This window comes from Malania oleifera, chromosome 3 (genome assembly GCF_029873635.1).
Source record: "Malania oleifera isolate guangnan ecotype guangnan chromosome 3, ASM2987363v1, whole genome shotgun sequence".
Lineage (NCBI taxonomy): Eukaryota > Viridiplantae > Streptophyta > Magnoliopsida > Santalales > Ximeniaceae > Malania > Malania oleifera.
The window spans coordinates 65,222,750-65,235,076 of NC_080419.1; the positions used below are offsets into that span (position 1 = coordinate 65,222,750).

The 12,327-nt window shown below is 37.3% G+C and overlaps 1 protein-coding gene across 1 annotated transcript in view; it reads right to left on the minus strand.

The window, feature by feature from the left end:
• LOC131151971 (prolyl 4-hydroxylase 1) overlaps positions 1–12,327 on the minus strand; it is a 71,981-nt gene that overhangs the window by 49,081 nt on the left and 10,573 nt on the right. The window contains exons 3-5 of the mRNA XM_058103506.1: positions 5,988–6,053; positions 5,435–5,478; positions 690–755 (exon numbers count right to left, since the gene is read on the minus strand). Coding sequence (XP_057959489.1) covers positions 690–755; positions 5,435–5,478; positions 5,988–6,053 — 176 coding nt within the window. The remainder of the gene's footprint in view (positions 1–689; positions 756–5,434; positions 5,479–5,987; positions 6,054–12,327) is intronic.

Sequence of the window (12,327 nt, forward strand, 5' to 3'; positions counted from 1 at the left end):
GAGATGATTTTTCACAATTTGCAGTGACCTTTGACTTCTTCCTTAGAGCTTTGCAGCAAAGCTAATGCTAATTGATCTGGGGATATTTCTGACCATAAGTATACCACAGGCTTTTTAATTTTTGGGCAATTCTCTTATTTCCTAGAAGAACAAGAACAATATGTTGCTTACAAAGCTGAAGTAGAGTATCATTCCATGGCTCATACTACTAATATTGTCTAGCTTTGTTGGCTTCTGTTTGAATGGCATTTTCCATCACCTCCCCCCGTTACTGTGACAACAAAGAGGCAATTAAGATCTCTCACAATTCTACCTTCCATGAGAGCACTAAATATTGACATTGATTATCATTTTGTTTGCCAACATCTTGAACTGGGCACCATTGTTTTACCTTCTCCAAATTGCAGCTTTTCTTTGCAAAGTTCCACATGGCTGCTTGTTTCCTCTTTCAGCTCAAAAATATCTGGATGCTGTGATTTTTGTCTACACTCGCATAACATGTTTAAGGCGGATGTGAGAGAATGTATTTTTTGACTATTATTTTCCATTACAATATCTTCATCTATATGAAGCACCAGTAAACAAATAAACCCATACAACAGCCAGAATATTGAGGAAACAAACAAAGACATGGCAAGTAGATTGCTCAAAAATATAATCTAAGAAAGATCATTTTAGTGTGTTCATACCTCCATACTCAAAAAATTATGGAATACAATGATTCGTGGCGACCAGCTAACTATTTCTGGTTTGACCTACATGACAAATACAGGGCCAAAAAAACAAAAAACTGAAAAGATGTAAGTGGTAAGTACAGAGGCATAACTAGAAACTAAAAAGGTACTGAAACATAGTAATCTTCAGAAGAAACCTTTTTAGTAGAAAACATATTCAGCTCCATTTTTGGAATGCGCTTATTTCAAATATATTAAGTGTTAGGTGACCACTTTACTTAAAAGCTTAAGCTAATAGGTTGTAGGCCAACAACATATATCAAGCTATAACATTAAGAAATCTAAATATGGGGAATATATATATATCTGTTTTTCTGCTTTTATTCTTGAGGACTTTTGGTTCTCTTTCCTTTTCACATAATAAATTTTTTTTTTTTGCAAACAACAAAAAAAAACTGTGACAAGTGACAAGCTTTCACACTCTTCCAATATATCCATGCAGGCGGTTGGCAGCGCTGCCTATGCCCCACACACATCATACCAGTTGTGATCATTATAATATAGAACGACAACAAGGTTAACAAAAGCACCAAAAAATAAATTTTAAAATATTTTATTAAAACAAAATAGCATAAATTAGAAAGTTCTAAAAAGATTAATTAAGAAACAAAATAACATAAATACTGGGATTCTACTTTTTCTTATAAGAAAAAAACATAATAAAAAATTTATTCAGCCCAATTTTTTTAAATTGAGAAAAGGCTTTCCGTCTCAAGTACTTTTTCCGAACCAGGCCCAACTTCCATCTCAGGCTTTGCAAGATGTTGCCGCTGGCAATCAAGCCCAAAGCTCAGTTAATAATTTTAATGGGCAGCCCATGGATTGAGTCAAATTTCCTTCTCTGAAGCAGGCCCAATATCCATCTCCAGCTTTGGAACATGTTGGGACCAAAAATTGTTCTGTTTCACAGTTGGAGACACAGAAGCCAGCTACATCCTCTTTAATAAATTTTAAAAGATTGTATTAAAACAAAATAGCATGAATAAGAAAGTTCTAAACAGATTAATTAAGAAATAAAATAACATAAATACTGGAATTCTATTTTTGCTTAAGAAAAGAAACATAATAAAAAAGTTATTCAGCCCAATTTTAGTTGAGAAAGGGATTTCCATCTCAAGTACTTTTTCCGAACCAGGCCCAACTTCCATCCCAGGCTTTGCAAGATGTTGCCGCTGGCAATCAGGCCCAAACCTCAGTTAATAATTTTAATGGGCAGCCCATGGAGTGAATCAAATTTCCTTCTATGAAGCAGGCCCAATATGCATCTCCAACTTTGCAACATGTTGGGACCAAAATTAGTTCTGTTTCGCAGTTGGCGACAGAGAAACCAGCTGCTACCTCTTTACAGAGGAGAGATATCAATCCAGTAAGTCCTGAAGGGCAGGGGACAGTAAAAGCCACTCTTGATTCAAACAACTCAGGAAGTATGGTTGATGCTTCTGTACAAGTGGGAGAGGAAATCAGCAAAGAGGAGAAAACAACCAGTGAGCCTCCAGTGGGGCGTGGGGGAGTGAGGTTTACAAAGTATGAAGAAGCTTGTGTGGGCAAATTCAGGGGAAATTAAATGTTTTGGGGAGAAAATCTATTGGTAAGGGAACCAAGTCTGATACGTTTAGGGGCCAAAGGATTTATACTGATCGGAAGGTGGGGTGGATGAGTGTTGAAATGAGAAAAATATTTTAAGAGACTTGAGATAATTCTGGTGGGATAACCCAAAAATAAAAAAATAAAAAGAGAGAGATACAGAAGGAAGTTTATGAATTGTGGAAGATCCATATGTTAAGAATGGTGCTACAGGTGAGAGTGTTAGCAAAGGTCCAGAAGTAGGGGATGTCTCAGATAATGACAGTCAAGTCCTTGGTGCATTTGATTGTCATGGGCGGTTGCTTTTGGATGAGACGGAATATTTCTGACTCATCTGATTTACCTGGAGACATATCATATCTGCCGCCGTCTCCAATGGAAGGATAGAAGGAGATAACTTTTGAGAATGACGGAATGGATAAAAGCAACTGTGTAAAGATGGAATTCTGCCCACCCCTGTGGAAAAAATTTCTGGGAAGGATAAATTGCTGGGAAGGATTTAGAAGCTCAGCAATTGATGTGTAAGATGGGCTTGCTGCTGATTGATCCAAAAGGAAATGAAGTTAAACTCGATAGTGATAAAAGGTGAAGAATGGATAAAAGGAACTAGCAAATTCAAAGTGCTTGGTGAACTATGATAGAAAGGGTTTGAAGAGGGGGTTTCTTGGTTAATTCTTGTCAGATTTTTTTCTTCCTTTTTTATTTTTATTTTTTATTTTTCGAGGCCTTGCTGTCCTTGCCTAGGTTATTATTGCTATTCTTTTTAGTAGGTCTTTTCTTATCAAAATAATAATAAAAAAATAAAGTTCTATGACAACTAAAGAGGGCTGCATGACGCAAATGTTGAATTCTCCTTTTACTCTATAGGGTTGTCAAGCACATATGGGCGTAAAAGAATACTTCAATAGGTTGGGGATGATGATTGTAATTCTATATTTTTCCATAGGATAGCTAATGGTAAAATGAGGAAATTTTTTTAATTGGAGAGTTGGATGAGGGTAGGGGGAGTTTATCTCGGACCCTAGCTGAATTGCTTCTGAGATCACTGAGATTTATTTTAATTTGTATTCTGAGGATGGTAGTAAACTGATGGTTGCAGGTTTAGATAGGGATCCCCAAAGATGAATTGCTTCTGAGCTCACTAAGTTTTATTTTAATTTGTATCCTAAGGATGGTAGTAGACTGATGGTTGAAGGTTTAGATAGGGATCCTTTGTCTGGTGATAAGGTAGCTTGTTTAGAGAGCCCTACGAGCAAAAGGAAGTGAGGAGCATCGTCTTTGGGATGGAGAGGGATAATGCTCTAGGGCCGGATAGGTTCCAATTGGCTCTCTTTCAAGACTGTTGGGAGGTGGTTAAGGGTGACTTGCTTAAAGTTTTTACTTTTTAATGAGTTTTATGGGAATGGGATTTTAAGCAAGAGTATATTAACTCCACTTTCATAACTCTGATGCTGAAGAAGAGTAGATCCATCAAGATTTTTTACTATAGACCTATTAGTTTAATTATTAGTGTTTATAAAATTATCACTAAATTTTTAGCTAACAGGTTGAGTGTGGTGCTAGATAGGAGTTGGAATTTCTTGGACAAGATTTTTACAAGGAAGAGGTGTGGCGAGAGGTGGCGTTCATGGACAAGGGATCGTTTGTATAATGTGAGTTACTTGGTTTTAGTGAATGGTGAACCTAAATCTTGATTTAAGGCTACGAGGGAGATTAAGCAAAGTGACCCCCTTTCCCTGTTTTTGTTTGTTTTAGTGGATGAGGTCAGTGGGTAGGGCTGTGGATAGAGATTTAGTGAAAGGGTTGGAAGTGGGGAGCGAGGGGGTGATGGTATTGCATCTTCAGTTTGCTAAGGGTACTGTCTTCTTTTTAGAGGATTATAGACGAAGCTTTTTGAATATTTTGGGTGTTCTCCATATTTTTGAGAAGGCTTCTAGGCTTATGATTAATATGGGGACTATATTGCAGCTATTAATGTGCCAGATGAGAGTGTTAGGGAGTTGTTGGGGAGGGAGATGGTTATTGTTTCGCCCCTTCAGTTTGTTGATGATACTATATTCTTTTTAGAGGATCCTAGACCTTCCTTTGAAGGCCCTCTCTCCAGACAAGTGTGTACTTAAAACAAAATGTTCAGAATCTGTATCGCATCTTTTTATACACTGATTTGCTTGAAGGTTATGGAATAAGTTATTTGTTCAGAATCTGCATCGCATCTTTTTCTGAGGACGACTTTTCATCAGTTTCTTTTGTCAGTTTTGGCAGGAAAAAAGTAAAGGGTGGCACTCAGGAAATGCACGTCTTTGCAGTATCTCGGGGATTGTGGATGGAGCACAATGCATGCATTTTTTAAGGAAAGAAGCCATATTTGCTGGTTTGGGAGAAGTTCATTATTTGGCTTCTCTTTGGTGTGTGGGTCATAATAATTTAATTGGTGAGATTTTTGGACATTCAATGTGATTGGCCTAATTTGTTGGATTGCTAGATTGCGCTGGTTTTTGTTTGTTCTTTTTGTCTTTCAGCTTTTTCTGTTTCTTCTGGTTGTTTCCTGACTTTGCTAAGGAGATGGCCTATTCTCCTGGTTGTACATTCTTAATCTCTTAATAAAATTCTTCTTTTTCTATCAATATATATATATATATATCAAAATTTAGATTGGAGAAAGATCAAGTTACTTGAAATGAAAGGGTCCTAGCTTATGGAACAGGAACAGGAACAGGATTGTTATAAGGCACATGCTCCAAAATAGAGTGTATGCTTATATAGAATAAGCAAAAATTGTGAATGGCACATTGGCACCTAGATTTCTAAGATAGGACGATTGTTTCTAAATTAAGTTTTTTTTTTATAAGAAAATTATATATGTGCTGACACTTCATTTTTTTTTTAATAAAAATAAACAAAATACAGGAAAAAGATTCAATTACAACTTAAGCTTGTGAGACTTAATATTCTGAAACAAAAAAGCACCAATGTTCTTGAACAATCATACCAATTCTTTTTTTATTTATGCCTCTATGCCCAATCTAAACTTGTTTTTCTCAACGAATGCTGAACATGGAAGAAAAATAAAGGACCAAACATTTGATTATCTAGTTTTGGTACCAAGATGCACATACATAACCAATACGTAAAATTTCAGCTTCTTTGTCATTGGCCCAACCTGAAATATTTTTAAACAGAAAACAAATATTAGAACGAGCCAAGAGCACAGAAAATGCACACAACTCTTCTTTTTATGGGATGATACAATACCCAACCATGTTTTCAGAAACATCCACATTTATAAAATATGTGGATAAAAGTAAATATGCCACTGCAATAATTGTGTCATTGATTATACATAAATTATGGCAATTGCATGTACTACATGACCAAATATTTGGAAATGTTCTTTATAATGTATTAGCCTTTAAAAATGTAAAATGCGAATAATAATCCATGTTACCCATCAAGAGAAAAAATAAAAATCATGTTAAAGTTTAATGGAATAGCTCCTTTTTACCACTTTTTCCCAAATGAAGCAAAAATACCAAAATGTCCAAAACTCAAAAACATAAATTGCATTATTCAAATTGGCTGTCAGAAATTCTTCAGGCAGAGCTTAAATATGGGAACAAATTTTCTGTTCTGTGCATATTATAAACAGAAACTACTAGGAAACATACCAACCTCCAGGGAAATGAAGATAACCATAATTCCCACTTTCACGCATTCTTCTAGAGGGAAACTCAGTGCCTGTACAGGACAAGTTCATGTGTCTTAAAGAGCTCATACAAACAATACAGATACATTATGATCAAGACATCAAAATAAATTTTACACAGTAACATAATATTGATGTGCTCCAGACACCTGAAAATTGAAAAAAGAAAAAACAAACAAACATGAAAGCAACAATAAAATAAATCAGGAAAAAAATGCCAAGCATAAATTTTTTTATTGGGTAGGGGAAGGGGAGCAAGCAGGAACCTCAAGAACTTACTTCCGTTCCTGAACTAGTCATGTTCTTAAAGTAGCATTTCAGCAGCAAGAGGAATCAAAATAAGATTAACAGTAGCAATAGTAGTACCAGTGGTAGTAAAATGAAGGACTAATGCTAGTAATTAAACAAAAAAGCACCAGAACTTTTTAAGCTTGACTCAGTTGTAGGTTTTCTCTGAAAACACCACGAAGCCCTGCTCATGTAGCTGGTAAACATAGGCCACGTGCAACAACAAATGACATCATTCCCAAACCATAATCACCATTGCTTACTACCTTCCTAAGTCCTTGAAGAAGTAAAGGATAAGCAATTTATATTTCTCAATACTTCTTTCTAAAAGACTCCTGGTCATAAGATTATCAATTGGGCATAATCTACTAACGTTTGTCAACTAGTTTTAAAGAACAGCTGCGAGCGTTACATAATGTCATATGTAATGGTTTCTTGTGTTCCTAATACCGTTACACAATCACAGCCACAGCGACTGTTACAGACCACGACCATTAGGGATGTAATCAATTCGGTTCAGTTCGGTTATGGGCCAAACCGAACTGAGCGGTGTGGTTTTGAACTTCCCAAAGCGAAACCGAAAACCGAACAAGCTGCATTATCCTGCGGAGAACCGAACAATGGCAGTTCGGTTACAGTTTTTTCAGTTTTTAACCGATTTTTTAATTATTTAACAATTATTTTTCACAAGTTTTGAGTTGAGAAGACAGGAGAGGGAGGCAGTGCCACAGAGGCCGCCGGCCGTCGACGGCCATGGTGCAGCACAGGGCACAGCTGCTCTGCCTGGCATCGATTTCGACTCTTTTGAGTGTCTGAGAGGCTGAGACTGAGAGTCGAGACTCGAGACTCAAGAGACGGACTGACGGAGAGAGACTAAGAGTCTGAGAGAGAAGGCCATGAGGCAGTCAGGTAGAGTCGGCGTGTCGCAGACACAGAGAGTGAGAGACTGAGAGTCGAGTCTCGAGAGACGTACTGATGGAGAGAGACTGAGAGTCTGAGAGAGAGCTGACAGGCAGTCAGGCAGAGTCGGCGACGAGTCGCAGACGCAGAGAGTACTCAGAATCTCAGATACTGAAAGTCTGAAATTGAAAACCTAGCCTAGCCCCCGACGACTCCATCTCTAGCCCAAATTTATATATATTAAGTTATTAACTATTAAGTAATTATATTAATTTATATATATATATATATTTGCAATTTAAATCGGTTTTCCAATTTTTTCGGTTCGGTTATGTTTTGAAACTGAAACCAAATACCAAAAAACTGAACCGCTTGTGATTTCGGTCTGGTTTTTGATTTTTCGTTAATTTTTGTACACTCCTAAAGACCATTACGTAAAGGCCATTACGGCTGTTACATAACCACTACACAACTTTTACGCCAAAAAATTTATTTTATTTTTTGCTTTATCTTCTCACTTACATTTTTTCCCCGGTTTCATAAACCATTCTCGATATACTATGTGGCTCAAGGAAGAAAAGATTATAATGAGGTTGATAATGATACAAAATTTACTATTTTTTTTAAATAATCACAAGAGATGCATTAATTAACAATTTGAAAATACTAACTTGTTAGGAAAATATTTTATTTTGATAATTTTAGCAATTTGATATTTACGTTCCATATTTTTCAACTTCAGCTTATTTTCTTTTCTAGTTATTGTATATTTGTATGTCTTATGTGTGTAATAGTTTATCTAGTGTCTAACGTATATTGTTTTACTATTTAATTTATCACACATAAGAATTTATCATGCATAAGAACAATGAGAAAGTATAAATACACACACAATTATTTTTTCAATGGCGGTTTAAAGCAAATGTAAATTTCTTGCCCCAACCAAAGAACTTAGTTGAACTAAAGGATCCAAAATAAACTAAAACTCTTTCTAAGAAGAGGTTAAAAGCTTAAAGCATGCAAATACACTAATATGCACAAGGTTGTGCATGCTTGAAAGAATTCACAGCCATTACACCCACTCCCTATTACGTAACATCCGCTACTCCCACTTCCAGTTAAACTCGATACTATTACATTATGCCACCCATTACCACAATTTAAAACCCTGCACATTACTATGTTAGCTACATAGCCTACATGTACACCCAGCACATCATCTCAAGAATACTAAAATGGAGTTTTACATACCCATAACCATAGTTTCAAAAAACAGCGGTTTGCATAACAAGTAGCAGTCTTGGTCCTTTCAGGTCATACATAACAAACACCAGATAACACATCTATGAATTAGTGCATATGGCATCAACAAACTTGTTAAAACTTATAGAATCCATATTTTGACTCCAAAACCTTAGGTACTAATGTCTTAAATTATTTTTACAAAAATTTTAGACCAAGTTACATCGTACACATGTACACATAATACACACTCAACATGTTAAATGTTATATTGGTTCTTTTCTCACTAAAAGGAGAAAAGAGTTCAAGCAATTACTATTCACTATTTTATTTAGTATAATTCTAATCTAAACTACAAAATCATAAATGTAAAGGATGGAACATACATTTCATATTTTATTTTATTTTTTTATAACAAATGAAGATATCATTAATAGATAAGGAATTTACAAGAGGGAGAATGAGATATCTCCCAAGACAAACTGAGACACTCCAAAACTAAACAAATAAAAATACCCAAGAGAAAAGAGATTAAGTCAGCGTGTTTCTCCAATCTCTTTGAAACTCCTGGAAGCTTACTTCTTTAAATAATTCCATAACTGACAAACCACATTGAGGCAAAGTACTTAACATTTTTCCCAGACCAGCATCTATTTTAGTATTACATTCCATCCATAAACCCCATAATACTATGAAAAAACCACGCTTCCATAAAGTTGCCCATTCCTTCCTTCTACCAAAGCCTACGAAGGATCCGAAGGAGAACAAACTCAACTTTCTCCCATAACACCAAAAAGCATATTACATATACTCCAAGCAAATTCACATGCAAAAGAAGGTGGCAAATTGTCTTAGAGTAATAGAGCACACATATATCGGGAGAGAGAGAGCCTTCATAGGCCTCCAATTTGCAACAAGTTATTAGTATTTATAAGTACAACCAAGCAAGTGAAAGACTTTCTTTCAGGGGGAACCTTAGCCTTCCAAATAATAAAGCAAAGTGGGAAAGAAGAGTTAGAATGAATCAAAAATTCAAAACAAGATTGCAAGAAAACACTCATGACTGGTCCAAAGACCAAGAATGGAACATCCCTCCCTGAAGTTACTCCCATTCAATAAAGATGACAAAAGATGACAATTCCACCATCCCCCTATCATTGAGAAGTCTCCTAAAGTGGAGATTCCAGGAAACCAAAGGGCTGCTCAAGTCACCAACAAAACAAGAAATGGCTTTATTTTGCCTAGAACTTAAATGAAAGAGACAAGAGAAAGAAGTGGAAAATGGTGCGTCTCCCAACCAAGGGTCCTTTTGAAAACGAATATGAGAACCCCTTCCTACCTCAAGTTTAGTGTTGAGGGGTGAAAAAAGGATAGATCTAAAAAATGGAGCTCCACGGACTCCCCAAAGAGCATCTTAAATTAGCATTGGTATTCCACCATTTCTCATCCATCCCAAACTTACTTCTTATTACTTTATGCCAAAGAGGCAATTCTTCTAGAGGGAAGCGCCGTAGCCATTTAGCTAGAAGAGCGGCGTTTTTAGAGACTAGTTTACCAGGACCTAAAACCTTCCTCCTTTTTAGATCTAAAAACCCCAGCCCAGCTCACTAGACCTATGACTCCCCCCACTAGACCACGAAGACTCTCTCATTATCCCCTCAAGATTGCCAGCAATCCCCACTGGAATCTTAAAAACAGACAAGAAATATAACGGGATGCTAGCAAAGCAAGCCTGAATCAAAGTAATTCTACCCCCAAATGAGAAGAGGGCTCCCTTCCAACCACCTAATCTCTGTCACCCTTTCCACTACTGGGTTCCAAAGATCTGCAGCTCTAGGGTTACCTCCTAAAGGGCAACCTAAGTAAGTCAAAGGTCATTCCAAAATACCACACCCCACTTTGTTAGCTCACTCTCTGACACGCTCGACTGTCGCATTCATAGCCACTAAACCACTCTTCCCCATACTAATTTTAAGCCCAAACCCCTTCTTGAAAATATGAAGAATGCCCAAGATTCTTTTGAAAGAAAGACTGTGATCATCTAAAAAGAAAGTAGTTTCATCAGCAAACTGGAGATGAGAAACCACTACACCCTCTCTCCCCACTTTTAAGCCTCTAACCAAACCCCTCTCCACTGCCCTAACCACCATCCTTCTCAAAACATGCTACAAGGACAAAGGAAAAAAGGGGGATAGAGGATCTACTTGTCTAATACCCCTCAAAGCACCAAACCAAGATTTTGGCTCACCATTCACAGTCACCGAAAACCACACATTAGACAAACAACCCCTGATCCAGCAACGCCAAAAAACACCAAAACTCTTTCTCGCAAAAACTCTATCCAAGAAACTCCAACTCATTCTATCATAGGCTTTCTCAAAATCTAGTTTAAAAACGAAACCCCTCTTCTTATTCCTACAAATATTCTCCACCACCTCATTGGCAACTAAATACATTTCATATTTCATAGCATAATCACATAAAAGCATAAACATCTAATTGCAGGGTATGCAAGATAGAGCAAAGACTAGAGACTGCATGCCTTCTGTTTTTCAAGTTTTTTTATTATTAATATATAAAAGGGAGAACTGGAGCTGAACATAACTCCAGGAAACTGCTGCCTCCTCCTTTCTCTTTCTTTCTTTCTTCTTTTCTTCTGTTTTTCTCTTCTTTTCTGCTTCTCGCCTCCACCTCTAACTTTACAGCATGGTATCAGAGCTTTAATCTCCTCAAGATCTGAATTTTCTGGCTGGTTTGACAGTCATTTAAGGTCACTTTCATCTTGGTTCTGCTGTGCAGCATCCCTGACAGGATGCTTAGTGTGTTCATGGTGATTTGCTGGTGTGAGGTTATGCTCTGTTCTTGGTATCTGCTGTTCTTGTGTGAAACTCCATTTCTGGTATCCGCTGTTGCTGTGTTGCTGTTCGCTGGTTGGTTGTAGCATGATGATGATGTGTGCTTGTGATTGATTGCTACAATATTGTATCAGTTTCTGGTTCTTTCTATTGGTGTTCAAAGATTTTATTTCCTGCTCTTGCCAGCACTCAGTTCTAGTTGCTGCCAGCCATCATAACTGTAGCTTCTGTGCTACCAGGTCGTTAATCAAGTGCCTGCGGTGCTTGTTATAGGCTGCCCACTTCCACATGATGAAGTAATTCCTCATAGGACGTTACAACTTATGTTCCATAGTTAGAGCAGCCCTCTTGAAGTTCTGAAGTTCTGCTTTGCACTTGTGTGTGCTAGATTTCGCATTGTTGCTGTGGAGCTCATTCCCAATACTAGTGTGCCCTTATGGTGTTTTTGATGGCCTCTACAGAGAGAGCTTTGACTAATAACATTAACATACATATCACAGCCATCAAATTGGTCAGATCCTCCAATTACCTGTTATGGTCTCAAGCAGTGCGGACATATCAGGGTCAGGCGCTGATGAGCACATTGAACTATCCATGTGGCTGAAAGCCCTCACAGCCCAGGCACAATGACCAATTATCAGGGGCGCGCTCTACCACTGAGCTAATAACCCATCGTGCGGGCCTCCCACTGAAATCTGCTATGCCAAAAGCAAGAGAAACCCCATCCCTCTCTTTCCTTTATACGTCCCCATGTCGCCACATGGGAGGGACATGGGGACCTAAAAAAAAGGGATCCTATCAACTTGTTCATATTAATGCAAAAGAAAAGTCCAAATATTGGCTGCATTCTCCTTCGTCACTAGACTCCAAGGATTACGAAGATTGGATGAAAGAGAATATCATATTGCTTGTGTGGTTGTGCAATAGAATGCAGCCATGAATTGCTGCAAAAGCAATGTTTCATAGAACAGTGAAGGCTATGTGGATTCTTTGGAATGATCTCGTGGAAGCTTCTCACAAA